Genomic DNA, 19,574 nt, shown 5'->3' on the forward strand with positions numbered 1-19,574 from the left:
AGAGCTTGTGGATGAAGTTCAGAAATTTTCAGCTCTGTACGAGGAATAATTAAAATATTTAAGGAACGGTACCCAAACCCCCTTCCTCCCCCAAATTTGTGATCACTTTTTGGGAGAGGGGGAGGAGTCGGACAGTGTGGTATTGTTACGAGTCTGGAAGCCATTTGCACACAAACAAGACAGCAGCCCCCGCAGTTCAGTTATTTCGATAAGTATGTGTTTATAGTCAGGGTCCCGTCCTTCTGTCTCATGGGAATTACATGTGTGCGCTGCAAAGTTTCTTTATAGTTCGTTGGGTTTTTTTACATCTTGAAGCTGCACAACGCCAACAAATCATCTTCGCTCATCGCCTCAGCTCCGACTCCAGCCTTGTCCAATCAGGAAGCTCATAACCTCAGGGCTGGCTCCGCCTTAGCCAGATGGAGTGTTCGGCCTGACCAATGAGGGGTGGCCACTCGTCGCCTGACAACCACTCGTCCAATCCGGAGGAAAGTTCCTCAGAGCGGTTCCCTCGACCCGCGGAGGAGGGGAAGGATAAGAGAAGGTGGTGGGCCGTCGTCAAGAGAGAGAGAGAGACGAAGCAGGTGCAGATTAATCGTTGCATGAAGCTTGCCCGGAGCACCACCAATGGAATTATTAATAAGTGTGTTGCTCTCATTCGGCTTGCCTTTGCTGGAAGGAGAAGAAGCCTCGTCGCCTACTAGTGTTCTCGTCTTGCCTGCTGGCGTTCTCATCTAGCCGCGGGTGCTCGTCTCGTCTGGTCCGTTCTCGTGCTGGCTGGCGTCCATTGCGTTGTTCCTGGTCCTTGGTGATGGTGCGGCGACGGAGGTGTGGGTTCGAGTCCCCCCCCCCCGAACCGGCTCCTGCCCTCAGGAGCGCAGGCTCCTGCCCTCAGCTTGCCTTCCCTCCCGAGCTGAAGGGCCAAATGAAGGCCGCGGCTACCGTGTGTGTGTGTGTGTGTGTGTGTGTGTGTGTGTGTGTGTGTGTGTGTGTGTGTGTGTGTGTGTGTGTGTGTGTGTGTGTGTGTGTGTTTGTGTGTTTGTGTGTTTGTGTGTGTGTTGTGTGTGTGTTGTGTTTGTGTGTTTGTGTGTTTGTGTGTTTGTGTGTTTGTGTGTTTGTGTGTTTGTGTGTTTGTGTGTTTGTGTGTTTGTGTGTTTGTGTGTTTGTGTGTTTGTGTGTTTGTGTGTGTGTGTGTGTGTGTGTGTGTGTGTGTGTGTGTGTGTGTGTGTGTGTGTGTGTGTGTGTGTGTGTGTGTGTGTGTGTGTGTGTGTGTGTGTGTGTGTGTGTTACCAGTCTGTAAAGTAGAATTGTTAAGCGCTTTTCTCTCACTGTACATTGCGTGCATTTCTTTTATTCGGATAACTCTGCTCTCTGTGTCCCCCTCCCTTATAAATAAACCCCCAATTGTTAAATGTTCCAGTTCGTTGCCTGTCGTTTCTATGATTGACCCAGCATGGTGCAGGCTTGAGAAATAGTGAGGCCGTCGGTGCTGTAAGTTGTCATTGGGTCCGACGGACTCTGGTAATTCCGCTCGGTTACACTGGACCAAGGTCGCTAGAGCGACCCGGTTCGACAGAGTCCATTGAGGGTGTGACTTCCCCGGTAATTTGACGACGTGGGTACTTAGGTATATTGAAATTTGGCTATTGACCCAACCCCACGCCATCAGAGAATTGGCGATCACAGTCTTTAAGTGACCCCTGACCTTTCGGAGTTGTCCGAGGGTCACGACCTAAACTCCGGGTGTTCAGTGGGAGATGGCTCTACTGATCCACCTAGTGGTCGTTTATCACCACCGAACCTGACCCACAACAGTATTACTTTGCTTAAGTTACTAATTTGCAACTGTTGTCACATGTGGTGAATATCTACAGACTTGTAACTTTTCAAAAAACTAGAATTTGCCAGATGTGGTACTGGGTGGGGCTCTGGCTCAATTCTGGAACAGGAGCAGCAGCTTGCACAGTAGGAGGAAGACGTGCCATGAGGAAAATTGTGCAGCCTTGTCAGAGCATCACACTTGCCCCTCTCCTCTTTTTTTCAGTCTCTTTATCTCACAACCACTAGTAAACCCATCCTCAACTTCCCTCTCTCCCTGAAGCCTTGGCTGACCCCTCCACCAATCACTGACCATACCCTGGCCTAGCAAACTGCACCTTGACCAATCAGACAGTGCCGACACTGGCCTAATCAGTAGTGCCGACGTCGAGCCATGCATCCAATAGCACGTCACCTTGCTTGCCAGTATATGGTAGCTGTATGGCAAGGCAGAACGCATTCCTCTTCTTCCACAGTGACAGATGACGGGAGGGTGGAAAGGCTTGCTGCAGTGTGGACAATGACGCTATCTCGCTCTCTCGCTCTCTCGCCTGACACCCACTGGATAGGAAAAACAAAAACAAGACACCTTACCCTGTCACCGTCTTCCAGCGGTACACAAACAAACAGGATGACTCACCGCTATACACAGTTCCTTATTACAGGATAGAAATGCTATGCCCTTCCTGCAGATGTGAACGGGCTCTCCACCTCATTTATTGTGCATAAATGTTATTTAAATGAGCTCTATACCTCATTTATTGTTCATTGCTAATTTAAACAATGTTATTTCATTACTACAGACTGTACTGAAATAACTGACCCCCCCCCCCATTATAAACGCTAGACACCATCTCTCCTAATACTATCGCTGTGCCTGCTGTCACCCCCTCTGACCCCATTGTGCACTCACCATTTGGCCCATGGGTGGGTGTAATCACCAAGTCGTGAGTCACGCAAAGTTTTTTTCCTCCACACAGGAACACGTCTGTGCTAAGATGTCACACTTTGCCCCAGTGGCGTCCATGTTTCAGTTTTGTAGTACCTTCTACAAAACAAAACTGCACGTGCTTTAAGCTGCAGGTTCAACCCTGGGTTCAATGGAGCCAGCCTTTATTTCACCAACAAGCCTGTCCATATCTGCTGCCATTTCAGCACAGCTTGCCTCTATTTTATCTGCCAGCACGGCCTTACTGTCCTTTTTAGTTTCTAGTCGAACCACCATTCTATCCATCCTGCACATCATTGGCTATAACATGGCCATTATTTATTGGGGAGCTGCTGCTTCCCCCTTGAGGCATTGGTTATATAGCTTCCTCATCTGCCATCAGAAGCTGAACATCATCACGATTCAAAAATTTGGAATATAATTTGTATAGTAATTTGTAGACAATCGCTCCAATTATTATTCTTCCTGTTTCAATTTTGTTTCTGACCTAATGCTTTTGTTAATCAGAACAGATGTGCAGACATTGCCATAATGTTTGCAGCAGCATTTCATTCACCCGAGAGTTATAAAAGTTGTTTCGTAGCACATTATAATTTATGTTCCTGCATATGCAGCTACGGCAGTTGGCACAGAGGCTATCCAGCCCCCTCCCCTGGCATACAAGAAGTGGGGCCTTCAGGACATGGAAAGCATTGTGGATCACATCAGTGTAGGTATGCAAAAATCATTGTTGGTGTATGCCCATGATTTACTTTGTATAGTCTGTGTTTCATGGGAGGTTGAGCGTTCTTTAAATTGTCAGAGGCTATTTTGTTAAATTGTCATGTTTATTTTCAACCCAGCTTTTGGTGGGGGCAATTACCTTGGTTGGTCAGTCACTGAAATCGATACCTGGTTTTTTGTTTGTTTGTTTGTTTGTTTTCATTGTAGTAAATTGTGTAACAGGTTTTTGTTGGTTTTAGTTGTCTTTTTTTTGTATGCAAGTTTATTCCATGAAATGCAAGTTTATTCAATGAAATTTTAACAAGTTATCAGAAATTTATGAGGTACTGTAGCTCAATATTATGTAAACAAAGGCAATTGTAAATCTTTATCCATTTGCAACAAAGTTAGCTGTTTATTTTAATTTTTTTTTCTCTTTACAGGAGTGAGGCTCGTGGAAGAGCAAGAACTGTACTTCAAAAATATTTTCAACAGTTCTAAAAGGATTCCACAAGGCACCAGTGTGGGAGGGGGGGCGGCGGTTGTGTTTTATAGGAACCACTGCTCTCCACCATTGGATTATGTCCTGTGAACAAGCAGTGGTTGTGGAGTATGGTGGGGAAAGTCGAAGTGGTGCATGACCAACCCCATTGGGAGAGCATGTTCAGCTGGCGACGAAATATAATCCAAAAAATTACATGACTAAATCAAGGAGAAAGATGTACTGTCCTGTAATTGAACATACTCAGAGAGAACATACACATGCTGAGAACATACTCAAAAATATCCATGAGCAGGGAAAACTATAACGGCACTCGGTAGAGCACATTCCTCCACCAGCCTGAACAGTTTGTTTTGTATCGCTTGAATAGGCCAGATCTGCATCCGGACCAATCAGATCTAACAGCTTTAACCAAAATCGAATTGGTTTATTCTCATCACCGAGCCAACTCATACAGCAAGTTTTGTCATAATCCGTACACAACTTTTTGAGATTTCGTTTTAGCCCTATCACTCAATGGTGAAGAATCACGTAAAAATTATCAGATCTGGATCCAGATCCTGATGTTAACAACCAAAATCTGGTCAGTTTGTCCTTGTCACATGCCAAAGCAGTCCACCAAGTTTCGTCTGAATCCGTCCATAACTTTGAGATATCGTGATCACAGACAGACAGGGGTGAAAACATAACCTCCATCCACCCTCATTGGCGGAGGTAATAAAACTACACTATGACGAAGCAAACAAGAGAAGAAAACAAAAACACTTGTTTGAAAGTTTACTGATTCAACTATTCATGTTACTATAGTACTATTCTCGTGAAACTTTCGCTTGGGAACCTGAAACATTTGTGTGTGTGTATATATGTATATATATGTATATATATATATATATATATATATATATATAAATATATATATATATATATATATATAAATATATATATTTTTATATATTTTTTTTTTTCGAGGCTCGTATAAGAGCTAACACAAAACACACAGCAAGGGGGGCATGAGACAAGAGGGGTGGGAGAGGGAAGGATATAAAAGTGGGGAACAGAGACATGAGGAGATCTGTGGAAGGGAGAGGGATGGGGTGGGGAACATGGGGTATACAAGATGGACATTACATGGACTTTCAGGAAGGAAAGCAGGAAATTTGAAGGAGGTGGGCTTGGGTGGATTATCGGGGTTAGAAAATATCAAGGTTTTGGATGGGGGGAGATAGGTGGTGGGGAAACTGCTGTTTTGAAGGCCTGGAGGGAAGAATGGGATTGAACAGTGTGGGAGTTTATTCCAAAGAAGGGAAAAAAAGAGGGATGAAAGAGTGATGGTGAGCAGTGATTCGTGATTTTGGTAGCTTTACCAGAAGGGGGTTTTGGCGCACCTTGAGCACCCTGCGGAAATATGGTGGGACATATCGCAGACAGAGCAGGGGGGGGCGAGACCAGAGAGGAGGCGGTAGAAGACAGAAAGACCACCAACCTGCCTGCAATGAGAGTGTGAGAGGCCCAAAGACTCAGCCTCATTGCGGGAGATACCAATGATCCTAAATACCTAGGTTTCCACAGCGTGAAGCCGAGAAAGGTGAGAGGCAGGAGCATCAGCCCAGAGTGGAGAGCAGTACTCCATCAGGCTGTGGACGATAGCTTTGTATGTGGTCAGGTGCTCAGGTGGGCCGAGGAATTGTGGAAAGAGAAGCAAATGTGACAAATTCTCTATAAAAAAGATAAAATTAATTCTGGAAAGGAATTATTGAGGAGTAAAAATAACACACCAAAGAGGCAGAGTGGATTGAAACTTTGATAAGGTGGGTGTTAAACAGGAATCCCATCTTTCATCTTGTCAAGTAGAAGAATAGTTTGAGTGATAGTTAATGAAGAAGAAAATTATTCTGAAAACTACTAAAAAATATGCCAAATTTTAAGTGCCTAGTTCCAGATGAAATACCATATTTCTGGCGAATGCAACTATATGTTCACTCCAAGCATCACACTCGAGCATTTATTGAACTCATCCAAGGAGAAAAAGGCTGTGGTTGATTTCCTCACAGAAGGCAACACCTTGCTAAACCCCAAAGTCTGAAGAAACATTGCCTCAAAAATACAGGTGAAAACATGCTCACAAACAACATACCAACTCTTAACAGGAATCATCGCAGAAGTGATGTTTCACCATTTAACAGAACAAAAATGCTTGGAGGCCAAACATACAGTAAAAGAAGGTTGGAGAAACTCCTACAGAACAATCAACAACCTGTTGATCAACAAAACCATCCTCAAACTATTTTTTTTTGGAAAAGAGGCACGAAACAGTCAAAAGCTTGAATTGACAAGAATACATTGAATATCATCCCTCAATTATTCATCATACAATGCATGGACCTGGTACAATATGGACCATGAAATAATTTTCCCAATAAGTGATGCGATTAAATTGATTGAGTACAGCATTGATGAATCATTAATCAGAAGGAACAATGTGAAAAATTATTTTCCGTTTAGCTTTAGATCCCTAAAGTGTGGTTATATCAACAACCAAGGACACTAATATATATATATATATATATATATATATATATATATATATATATATATATATATATATATATATATATATATTGTGCAACAGGAGAAAATTCAAAGGAATAAACAAATGACACATCTGTACATGGATTACATAATGTTGAAAAACTAGCAGAACAGTTAATATTGTTAAAACGATACTCCTAAGACATTGAAATGGAATTTGGACGACTAAAATGGGCTGAATGCAAGTTCAAAGGAACAACAGCAAGCACCATAACAATCAGCTGCCGAGCACCACACATATACCTCAGGATTGAAGAGGGCTTGGGGTGCACTCAAGTTTAATGTCCAGATCCTGCAGCCATGTGACTGTCTCGGGCGTGAGTTGGTGGAGGGCTAAAAGTCCTCTCGATAGCTGCCGCAAGAAACGGTGCGATGTGATGTGCTCCATCGTCTGGACTCCTCCACAGTCACAAAGTGCATCCGGCCTCATCCTCAATCAGCGGAGGGTGCTACCGCAACTGCCCTGTCCATTGTGGGCCTGTTGATGGCTGTCCTTTGCCTACGTGGGAATGTGAAACCGGGTGGAGCAATGGTTGGATCATGTACAATGTGTTTATTTGGAGCGGTGGCAGCCTCCCAGCTGGCCCTCCTCAAGTTGGCTTCGCTTTGGTGGGCTCCAGTAAGGAGCTTGGCGCAGTTCTATGGTGGTTTTCAGGACTTGAGGCAACAGCGTGGATGTTCAGCGAGAAGGTGCTGGGCTGGAATTTTTTGGTTGCCCAAATTCGGCTGAAGTATCTGGATGACAGCACATCCCTTCAGCTGTCTGGCAGAGCAATGTTGCCGAGGATTGAAAGCCACACAGTCTTTGTTGGCTTGAGGGTTCCAGACACTGTTCTCATCGCGGCATTAAACTGAACGTCTGTGACCTTCGCATGGGCATTCCTGACCAGACTGGTGCACAATGCTCTGCCGTCAAGTATAGTACATGAGGGTGAGAGTTGCCATGCTATGGTTTATTCTCACCATAGCATGGCAGTATAGAACCACTATATAGAAAATATCATGGAATCCATGATATTCTGGCCAGTTTCCAGATGAGGTTTACCCCTGACCGTGTGTGTGTGTGTGTGTGTGTGTGTGTGTGTGTGTGTGTGTGTGTGTGTGTGTGTGTGTGTGTGTGTGTGTGTGTGTGTGTGTGTGTGTGTGTGTGTGTGTGTGTGTGTGTGTGTGTGTGTGTGTGTCGGTGTCGACAGCAACAAAGACAAATCCGAAATGGTTCACTTAACTTTGGAAAGAGGTCACTCAGAGATGTGAGATAAAACTACCAGAACCGGAAACCCAAAGTGAGAGACGTGATTAACTTGTTGGACAGATGTGATAACTTTTTCCTTTTGTTGGTCCAGGTATAATCACACCATGTTCCTTCGACCAAATGAAAGTGGCATCTGTACTTGGAGGTTATAATGCCACCATCAAAAGCAGCTCACCAGCAATGGCGCAGTATGTTGCTGTGGGGACTGGTCCCTTCACAAGCTTCTTCTATGCACTCGAGGTAAGACATAAAGTTAAGGTGCTGGCTGGGTCAGAGTTCGGGAAAGAGTAAACCAATAAGTGTTGATGATGTGAGCTTTTTGTATTCGTGTGAATATGTTTTTATCTCAGTTTGCACACATCTTATGGAGCATAACACATTGATTTGTGAGTAGCAAAAAAAAAACAATTAACAAGTGAACATATTTGGTGTGGATACTCACAGGTCATTAAATGCAGATTTAATTGTTGATTCGCAAATAATTTTATATTAATGTGTCGTGAATGAACAATTTGAATACTTGTTGGGAAAATCAAGACTGACTTCATGCATAGAAAAAAAAAGTGGAAGCAACTTCGTGTTTGGGCCAAACCACTTTGCCCAGGTGAGAGATACAGGAAATGATATCGCCACTTTATGCTTTTTCCATTTAAAATTAATTGAGGGAAGACAGTTGAGAGGGCACATGATCGAAGGTGAGAAATGAGATGTGAGAAAACTGATAGGTTTTCATCCTGCCTGTGGTGAGGACACAACAATAATTATTTTTGTCTCCAGGAAGAAGGTAGTAAGGATAGCCAAGGCATAGCCTTCACCATGGCTGTTGAAGCCCACCTAGCCACAATAGTCTGGTTTTAATGTGCAGAAAACTCGTCTTTCATACCTTTGTCATTTGGTGAAACAGTCAGCATGAGTAGCCAGCCAGTCGGAGTTTGTCTCGGAAGCATCCCTCAACCATGCCTTGATTATTCCAGCCATTGGGACCCCTTAATTTCAAAACGGGTAAGTACTCGTGGGTATATTACTCGTAGTACAACAAATGTTGTGCACAGGCAGGTTGTGCAGAAACGTATCGACAATTTCACGACCCCATTGGAAGTTCAGGGATCCATCTCTTTTCTCATCCAAAGATCAATGAATTTGTAGAATTCCTTCGACTTGTATTGCACTTTGTGGCAGACAAAATGTATAATGACCGCTTGTACAATGATCACTTGTACAACCACCACTCATTATTAAGGCAAATTTAGATCTTACAAATATTCAATACTTTACAATGAAAACAACTAATTGACCTTGGTAATTCATTGATCGACTGACGTATTCAAAAGCCGTTCGGATCATCAGCTGTGAACCGCACATTTTCAAATTCTACTCTTTCTTTCTTTCTTTCTTTCTTTCTTTATGCACCTTCTTTCCTTTTCTTTATGCACTTCCTTTCTTTAATTCCAGCCAAACTCTACCATCAGATGAAACTTCGATCAGCTCTTAATTTTTCCTTAGCCATTAAGAAGTCACCTGGCAGGGTCTTTTCTTGAACTGCAATGATTTTCATTTTAATGTTTCTGAGTTCACAGCCATTGGACTTCGCTTCATTACTAGCCCTTTACATATTTGTTTACTTCAGTGGTGTTGATCATTGATAATTTGTATTAATTGTGCTTGTTCTACTTTGTTGTTTTATTCCACCCTAACTTCATTTTCTGCTTACCTTCCTCTTTTAATTTCATATCTCACCACTTCAAAGTAAATCATATTTTACCCCACACACAAAGAGCAGAGTGAGGTTAAGCAATTGGTTCATTCTGTCAGTCTTTGATCGAGGAACTACTTGATTTCCATTGAATTTTATATTTTGAACATGAATCGGAAGATGAATCGGAACAAGAACCTGTAATTTAGCATTACTTTGGCTCTGAATTTGGCAAATTGTATTTTGACTCATTCCGAGCATGCATGCGCACTCTCGGTTGAGCAATTTCTTCAGTCTGTTTGTCAGTCTGGCAGTCAAACGAAAATGAAAATCATTCCAAACGGGAAACTTACTGTTTTTATGGACACCATGAAGGACACAAACAGGCACATTAACTCATTTAACATATTAAATAAGTTGGTGTCAAAGAGGGTGCATCAATGGTTGTAAACTTCTGATTCTGTAGATTTTGAGGCTGATATTTTGCAATGTGGTGTGCTGCGACCAATCGTATTCTTGATATTTTAATGATCATGGGTCTTCAATGACTGATTCACCGCCTGGTGAGGAGGGGATGAAAGGTCTCTGTGCCACCCAGTCGTCTGGGTGTGAATCTGTATTTCAAACCACATGACCGTGGAAAATGAGCCTGCCAGAAGTGACTGAGCAAAGTTTTACTGGTGATTCACTTTTTATTGCGCCTTAATTGCACGAACCCAATTTACCCGTCTCCAAATTTAGATTCCAATTATATATGTGCTGTACAGAGTTCCCGTTCTCTGACGACTACACGGTTCTCATTAACAGTGATATATTACAGAGCTGGAGAGGGGAAGAGAGATAATGATAGAGGTACATATATTGAATTGCCACGCAGTCAGGGTCTTTCTAGTGGCCTGTGCGGCTCGTCGTTTCTCACGTACGTCCCGCAGCAGGTTTCGCACGCCAGTGTGGGTGGGTGAGAGAAGCTCCAGAGTGCTGCATGGCACCGTCAGCACTATGTGGAATCACTGAAGAGTGATACAGTACAAAGGACTTTGCTGCATTGGTGAGGGCAAACCAACAGCAGGTAGAGGGAGAAAATACAGGTAGACTTGGAGGAAGAAAGGACATTGGGAAGAATGAGGGAAAGTGGAGGGGAAAGACGACATGGGAGTGAAGATGGCAGATACAGTCCCAAACTCTCAAACACAGAAACTGGAAGGGAAAGCTGGGGTTGGGGCATAAATGGAACAAATTATCAAACAAAATACCTAAAGATGAGGGTGATGTAGAAGGGAGAAACCTGGAATCCCAGAAAGCTGGTGAGCTTTTTGTTGTTTTTATCGTTTAGGCTCGTTGGAAGAGCTAATACACTGAACGGATCAGGATGTAATAGACAAAAACAGTACGCAAAATATGCATGCATGACTTGAGAAGGGTTAATGTGGTTAAAAAAAGATAAGGATATAGATGTGGGTGTTCACCCCCAACAGCACTTTACCACCACCTGAGATGGTGGTGACCATCTGTCTTGAAGCTCTGGAGGGAAAAATGAGATTGAACAGACAAAGGAAGTTGGTTCCACAGGTGGGATAAAAGAGGAAGGAATGAGTGGAGGTAAGCAGTGAGTCTGGATCCTTGGAGTTTCACAATAAGTGGGTTACAGGCAGACTGTGCACCCTATAGAAAGCTGGGGTGACAGAGCACAGAAATGGCAGAGTGCAAGGCTAGAAAGGAAAGGAAAGGGGTGGTATAAGATAGACCACCCACCTGTCTGCAACATGAGACCCCAACCTCTATGCTTATCTTTTTTAAGAGGTTAATGTATACCTTTGGATTGATTAATACTATTTGATTCATGACATCCTTCCATTTAGTCCATGGGCCCAGGCCAGAAATTCCACTTGTCGGTGCCATCTAAGGAAACCAATCCTAGTTATGATTTTTGAATTGGTGTGTGTGTGTGTATATATATATATATATATATATATATATATATATATATATATATATATATATATATCATATTTTGATGTGATAACCATTGCAGACTGGCAGCTTATTGGTAGTTATCATCTCTGGAATGTACCCACCCTCCGCATAATGAAAGCGAAAAGGCAAACTCAGAAACATTCGCTAATGATGCAATTGCTGTTTCCACATGGGGCTAGAATGAACTGCAAACCACAAATACATGTCTGAAATGCTTTATTTATACCATCCGAATAATCCTTTCTGTCATTCCTGAAGGCAGAATTTGTTTTATGGCAGAAAGGGGCAAACAATAGGGTCTATCAAAATGTTGCTGATTAGTGATTTTCATTACATTTTAATTTATAATATTGTCATACAAGTTCCCTGGGTAGTGCTACTGAACCGCAGTAGCCTACAACATGCACATGTTGTATGAGGAAAATATTTATGAACATTTTACAAGTTTTTACCACAGTTAAAGGAATTGCCCTTCCCCTACCCTAGTTCCAACAAGTGTCCAAAATGTGAAATTTACTGATAACCCAAATTTCACCACGCTACTGTGGCATGTTTATGTACTATGTTTTACTCATGCATATTTGTAGCCATGAATGTCCTTGTGATTGTGCCAAAACATTCACACCATGGATCAGTAGTCTAGTCTTCATCACTGTTATCAGCATCAGAATCCTCGAGGTCTACAACCTCTTCCTCGACATCAGCGGGCTGGTTGCTGCAGGTTCGCAACTTGCACAAGTCAGTGCACTTCAGGCTATTGGCAAGGCACGTGCAGTTTGGGAGTTTGCACGACCGTCCACACTTGCAGGAAAGCAGTTGCAACACTGCATCCGGTGCTGGAGAACCCTGCATCCACTCTATGGCCAGCTTCCCGTCATCATCAGTGGTCCATCCACAACCCTTGGGACTTGGAACATAGGGTTGGCATTGCAGACAGCGCCATCAAATAGCAGCCTGGTAGTTTGCACGGAGACGTGCATGAAGAGACAGTCTTCACATGGTGGAAGCTGACTGGACTCTATCTCTCCCCGTCTGGCACAGAAGAGTTGATGTCGGAGTTCATTGACTTTCGTGGTGTTGGTAGACGGCACGTACATGTGGCAGTTGACCTTTTGCAGCTTCTGAAAGAGCTCGGTGGATACTTCCCATGAATGACCGAGCTGACTGAAGGCCTCTTGGTAGGTCTTATCCGACTTCATTTGATTCGAGGCGCCCATCTTTCCCCGGCCTGCAAAGGCACCGACTGTATCACAACCGGAGAACACGTGCAGTCCAACCAGGGCATCACAGACACTGTCTCCCATCGATCTAGCAAGCTTGTCAATGTCTAGGAACCGTGTGCGGGTTTGCGTACCACACTTCTGATGCACGGGGCATGGGATGTCCTTATTGAAGGCAAGACACAGCACGACGACATCTGTATCTTCGGCAGTGATCACCACAGCCTTGTACCCAGCCTCTGCTGCATGCAGAGCATGCAGAAGCATCCGGGTGTCTGCTTCCTCCTGCGTGGACTTCAGCTCTGCCACTTCCTCCCAGTGGTCCTTGGTTTTTTTTTTTTCCCACAAAACGTCAATATCTCAGAATGGTAAAATGGTGAAAATGCAAAATACATACACTCAGCTCCTCTTCTGGAACGGTTATCACATATTGAAATAATCATATAGTCCCTACCAATGACTTAGTAGCCCTAAAGTTTGGTTTCCTCAGATGGTACCGATATATGCCTGGACCCATGGACTAATTGATTGGTCAATAGAATTTGATATTATTCATAATGTCACTGATTAACTGTTGGATAATTCAAATAAGTTACTGTATCTTGCTTGCTGATAGCTTTGATGTTTTTGTGGTGTGCTTAAGTTTCCTGGTAAGATCAGCCATTTGGCTGTTATAACTTCTCCTTTTTTTCTATGTTTTTTGCTGATGAAGCCTGAAGGTTGAAATGTGTACATGACATTTGCTTAAAATGCTGAATGACTTAAAATGTTGCTGACTGACTAAAATGTATATTGTTCCTTGGGGTTAAGTTGTTAATTTAAAAAGCGATCTCAACTTTTTCCTTTACTTCAATGGAACACAAATGGAGGAGCTTTTGAAATTGCATGTTGGGGATAACTTTAACGAGGTAATCGGTTTAACATGCATTATATAGTATCTTTAAAATGCTTGTAAGCCATGTATGTCTCATTTTGGATATTCAATATTATTCGTTTTATAAATGGTGTCACCGCTTCAATATTCGCTATATCCATCTGTCTGTTCGTCCAAAATAAAATTTTAACGTACAGATGCTGAATTGACCGACACAGTGGAGAGCTCTAGCTGCCTTGCATCACAAGAAGGAATGTCAAACTGCACTGCTTCCTTCAGACATGGGTGTTTTTTTTTTTGTTTGTTTTTTTTTTTCCCCCCACATGCAGTGATAGGTCTTTCTTGACTTTTGACAGAAGTGATAGGTCAAGAAAGATGCAACACAAATTGCACACACACGAGTGCACACACACAGTCAACATAGGACTTGACTTTAGACAAACACAGCGCTGACTTTGGACAAGTGATGTAACTTCTTTGAGCCCTTTTTGAAATGGTGACACCATCTTTGTTTTGTTACTTTTCTCTCTGTACTCAGTGGGGCAAGTTAGGAGAAATTTTCTCCTCCCTATGGATGCCAAGCTGTCGGGTTTGTCAATGCTTCATCATTTAAATGATGAGCATCAAACCAGGGAAGCAACATGTACCATGTTTCTTTTTTTTGAAGTCTTTGGTATGACTCGGCCAGCATCATAAGCGAACCGCTGACCTTCCAGATTCAGGGCCCTGTCACACCTTGACGTTTTAGACAGCGTATGGCAACGTATCAAAATGTATGTAAAACGCTGGCGTACGCTGAACTATTGATGTTTTTTTTCAGTTTTGGGCGTATTCATAACGATTTGGACGTATGCATAACATATTAGTAACGTACACAGAACGTTTCGATAACTTATAGATAACTTATACCAACGAATGCTGAGCGTGTTGTTGGCATTCACAACCTATGCCCAACGATAGTCTAACTTGTGCATAGCGCGGCAGCGTATCGCCGACGATCACGTGGCGTAGCCTATTAATAGGCTGCCGCTCAACGATTTAAAGGCCCTGTCACACCTTGACGATTTAGCCAGTGTATGCCGACGTATGAAAAAATTGTCTAAAACGCTGGTACACGTCGAATACGTTATGGGTAAGTTTTGTATACGTTAAGAGCACGCTGAAGCACTCTGGCATATGTTGTAGTACGCCAAGCTCGTCGACAAATTTTAAGCATGCTCAAAATTTTTCGATGTATGACTCGCACGTTCCGCATACGCTGGCCATAAGTTGTAGGTACGTTATGCGATCGTTGACACATGTCGACACACGTTACTTGTAAGTTACTCATAAGTCGAAACACGTCGAGGTGATGTTTAGCGTACCCGAAACTTATTTCTAACCTATGAGTAACGTGCTTTGAACCTATGAGTAACGTGATTTGAACCTATGAGTAACGTATATCCAACGCATATTGACGTATGTAGATGTATTTGACGTCTTCCGGACGACCACAGAACTTACTGAACGTGTTTCTAACTTACAGCTACCGTATAATGGCGTATTGGCAGCGTTTAGGGGAATTGGTATATAAAAATGGGGTTCACACAGGAGGAACCCGTCAGTGTTCTAGACTCCGTGGTGGTTTTTTGGGGGTTTTTTTTTTCTTCGGCATGACGGTGATGTTGACACTTCGATTTCTAGTGTGGTTATGATTTAAATCGTTGAGCGGCAGCCTTTTAATTACATTATATTATAACCGCACTAGAAATCGAAGTGTAAACATCACCGTCATGCCGAAGAAAAAATAAAAAATAAAAAAACCATGGAGTCTGGATCACTGACGGGTTCCTCCTCTGTGAACCCCATTTTTATATACCAATTCCCCTAAACACTGCCAATACGCCATTATACGGTAGCTGTAAGTTAGAAACGCGTTCAGTAAGTTCTGTGGTCGTCCGGAAGACGTCAAATACATCTACATACGTCAATATGCGTTGGAGATACGTTACTCATAGGTTCAAATCACGTTACTCATAGGTTCAAAGCACGTTACTCATAGGTTAGAAATAAGTTTCGGGTACGCTAAACATTACCTCGACGTGTTTCGACTTATGAGTAACTTACAAGTAACGTGTGTCAACGATCGCATAACGTGCCTACAACTTATGGCCAGCGTATGCGGAACGTGTGAGTCATACGCTGACATACGTCGAAAAATTTTGAGCATGCTTAAATTTGTCGATGAGCTCGGCGTACTGCGACGTATGCCAGCGTGCTTCAGCGTGCTCTTAACGTATACAAAACTTACTCATAACGTATTCGACGTGTGCCAGCATTTTAGACATTCTTCATACGTCGGCATACGCTGGCTAAATCGTCAAGGTGTGACAGGCCCTTCAGAGCAGACGCTTTTAACCATGACACCACAAACTGTAGATCTTGGTGGTTTGTGCATTATAACATGGGTCTATCTTGCCAGGTTCACCATCGGATTGTGTTTTCAAACCTGCCATGTATAAATGTTGGCAAGGGGGCTGTAAAGCATTCATTTCTTTATATTTGAATCGTAAAGTTTATTTGAAATTACAATTTTTGGTTTGTGGTTATAATTTTCCTTTAACCAAAAATGTTGTTGTTTGTATAGCACTTGGTGCGAATAATTTATTGCATTTTAGGTGCAAAGTTGTGGTATTTCATCTTGCTTTTGGTCCGTTTCCATTCAGTGGAGCAGTCAGCCATTGCTGTCCCATGTAGCACTTGCAGTGGCAAGCAAACTCACATCAGCATTCCTTACTGCAGCAAGGTAAGGCATATTTATTCACTTTACATTCTGTATTAATTTTTTTTAATGAGATTGTGGGTTAAGTTTATGCATTTTCTTCATTCATTGAGATAAAGTATCGTTATTAACTGACTCCTTTAGAGCATAGTGACCGGTCAAACTGGTTGCTGCCTCTTTAAGGGACTTTTGTATTGTAATTTTTAAGAAGGAAAAACAAAATCCCTTTTACCACGTAGGATGAATATTAAACAGTAGGCTGTGCGAGGGGATTTTGGGGTCGAGGTGGTGGAGATTGGTGGAATCAGTTGGGTCACAGTCCTTCCAGTTTCATCAATTCTACATTGGTGAAACTTGAAGGAATTTGAAACATAGGCTAGTTGAACATGATAGAGCAGTTCAGCTTGGTAAGGTGGTGCATAGTCAGCCATAACGTGCCATCGCCTGCAATCTGGCCACAAATTTGACTGTAATGGGACTCTTGTCCAAGCACGACATCCAACAAATGACACAGATTGATACTGGAAGCCTGGCACATCAAGAGCCAAGAGGGTGGGCTAACTGGGAAGACTGTTGACATACCCACACAATACACACCTCTGATACAGAATGTAAAAATTGGATGGTGCAAGCAACTGGACAAGGTGAGCAAAAAACGATGCACATTCCCCAACAGCACACCCACGCATGCCCAACACCTAACAGAAAGAAACTCCACCAATCATACAACCCACACTTCATCACGTCTAACCCGGACATGGAACCGGCCATGTTCATTCCCCGGAAATGCAAAAACGACAAGCACACACACACACTCACGCCCATACATACAATACCATATCGTAAGTAATCAAAAGAGCAGAGCAGACCATCGATGATGCGATTTGACATTTATTTGCTTGAGGTTTGGCAAAATAAAACCACTCCTCCATTGACCTCACACACCAGCACATAACTGGAATATGAGTGGTTGCATCGGGAATAAAAGCAGACATGTGCCGAGACGCGGGGTTTAGTGGCCTGAATAAGCTCGCTGGGAAGCAGGTGAAACATCGCCCGAGACCGGCTCTGCTCTTGCTAATTACTTGAATTAGCAGAATACATCTAGTTACTTTATTTGGTTGGATGCACCCTTATTTTTTTGTGCGCGCATGCATACAGTGTCTTCAGAAACTATTCACACCCCTTGAATTTTTTTTATTTTGTTGTGTTACAGCCTGAATTTAAAATGGATTGTATTGAGGTTTTTTGGGGGTTTTTTGGCATAGATCCACACATAATACCCCATAATGTCAAAGTGGATTTTTTTTTTCAGAAAATGTTTACAAATTAATTTAAAATGATAACCTCAAATGTCTTGTGCCAATAATTATTCAACCCCTTTGCTATGACACTCCAAATTGAGCTCAGGTGCATCCAATTTCCTTTGATCATCCTTGAGATGTCTCGCCAACTTGATTGGAGTCCACATGCGGCCAATTCAATTGATCGGAAATGATTTAGAAAAAAAACGCACCTTTCTATATAATGTCAGACAGAAACTCTACCATGAAGTCCAAAGAACTGTCTGTAGAACTCAGAGATAGAATTGTGAAAAGGCATAGATCTGGGGAAGGGTATAAAACAATTTCTCGAATGTTGAAAGTTCCCAAGAGCACAGTGAACTCAGTCATTAGGAAATGGAAAGACGACATAACTACGTAGACTTCCTAGAGCTGGCTGCCTGACCAAGCTGACCAATAAGGCAAGAAGGACCTTGGTCAGGGAGTTGACCACGAACCCAATGACCACTCTGACGGAACTACGGAGTTCCTTGGCTGAGATGGGAAAACCTGCCGTAAGGACAACAGTCTATGCAGCACTTCGCAAGTCTAGGCTTTATGGGAGAGTGGTCAGACAGAAGCCACTCCTGAGAAAAAGGCACATGACAGCATCCCTGGAGTTTGCAAAAAGTCATGTGAAAGACTCGGAGAATGAGACAAAAGATTCTGTGGTGTGATGAGATGAAAGTTGAACTCTGGTCTGAATGTAAAGCGGTACTTCTGGTGGAAACTGAGCACAGCTCATCACCCATCTAACGTCATCCTTACCTTGAAGCATGGTGGTAGCAGCATTATGCTCTGGGGATGTTTTTCAGTGTCAGGGACTGGGAGACTTGCAAGGATTGAAGGCACAATGAATGCAGCCAAATACAGGCAAATCCTTGAGGAGAACCTTATTCAGAGTGCAAAACACCTTGGACTGCGGTGAAGATTAACATTCCAACAGGATAATGACCCCAAGCATATGGTGAAAAGCAACACTGGAATGGCTTCAGAACAAGAATGTGAAAGTCCTTGAATGGCCCAGCCAAATAATCTGTGAGAATCCCTTTGAGAATCTGTGGAAAGACTTGAAGATTGCTGTTTACCGACACTTCCCATCCAACTTGTCAGAGTTTGAGGAAATCTGCAAGAAAGAATGGGAGAAAATCCCCAAATCCAGATGCGCAAAGCTGTACAGACATACGCAAGAAGACTCGAAGCTGTAATCGCTGCCAAACATGTTTCAACAAAGTATAGACTAAAGGGGCTGAATACTTATGGAAATTAGTTATTTCTGTGTTTTATTTTCAATAAATTTGTACATATTTCTGAAAACATGTTTTCACTTTGACATTATGGAATATTTTTTGTAGATCGGTGTAAAACAAAATCTCAATTTAATCCATTTTAAAATTCAGGCTGTAACAACGAAATGGGAAAAAGTCAAGGGTTGTAAATACTTTCTGAAGGCACTGGACTGTATTTATGCTCGGCCTTGGCCATTCTTAAAATTTGAAAATCTATCCCGACTCGGAATTGCTTTCTCGTTTCCGATTCTGCACCAAAATCAAATCGATTCGTCCTTGTCACACACCCAACGTGCTCAACTAGTTTAATCCGAATCCATCTTTAAGTTCTTGAGATATCCTGCACAGACAAACAGGGGTGAAAACATAACCTCCATCCATCTTCAGTGGCAAAGGAAATAAAAAGAAATAACTTAAGTGTAAAATTTATGTTCATGAGTAACTAAAATCAGTGGCATGATTTTTATTCATATATATATATATATATATATATATATATATATATATATATATATATATATATGTATGTATGTATGTATGTATGTATGTATGTATGTATATATATATATATATATATATATATATATATATATATATATATGTATATATATATATATATATATATATAT

General features: G+C 42.3%; 1 protein-coding gene and 1 long non-coding RNA gene across 5 annotated transcripts in view; one reads left to right on the top strand and one right to left on the bottom strand.

Moving 5' to 3' along the window:
- The window catches only part of LOC147023263 (uncharacterized), a 33,551-nt gene extending 26,502 nt beyond the window's left edge, over nucleotides 1-7,049 (bottom strand). Inside the window, exon 1 of the long non-coding RNA XR_015060114.1 lies at nucleotides 6,804-7,049. This is a non-coding gene — a long non-coding RNA (uncharacterized LOC147023263). The remainder of the gene's footprint in view (nucleotides 1-6,803) is intronic.
- Nucleotides 1-19,574, top strand: part of RAB3GAP2 (RAB3 GTPase activating non-catalytic protein subunit 2) — a 232,069-nt gene that overhangs the window by 81,155 nt on the left and 131,340 nt on the right. For all 4 annotated transcript variants that reach the window (XR_015060109.1, XR_015060110.1, XM_085888493.1 and 1 more), the window contains exons 9-11: nucleotides 3,382-3,480; nucleotides 7,904-8,052; nucleotides 16,279-16,358. Coding sequence is in view for 2 of the 4 variants with exons in the window: in XM_085888493.1 (XP_085744619.1) it covers nucleotides 3,382-3,480; nucleotides 7,904-8,052; nucleotides 16,279-16,358 (328 nt within the window). In the remaining 2 variants the exon portion in view is untranslated. The remainder of the gene's footprint in view (nucleotides 1-3,381; nucleotides 3,481-7,903; nucleotides 8,053-16,278; nucleotides 16,359-19,574) is intronic.

This window comes from Eptatretus burgeri, chromosome 7 (assembly GCF_056783735.1).
Source record: "Eptatretus burgeri isolate ZD-2024b chromosome 7, Ebu_testis_v1, whole genome shotgun sequence".
NCBI lineage: Eukaryota > Metazoa > Chordata > Myxini > Myxiniformes > Myxinidae > Eptatretus > Eptatretus burgeri.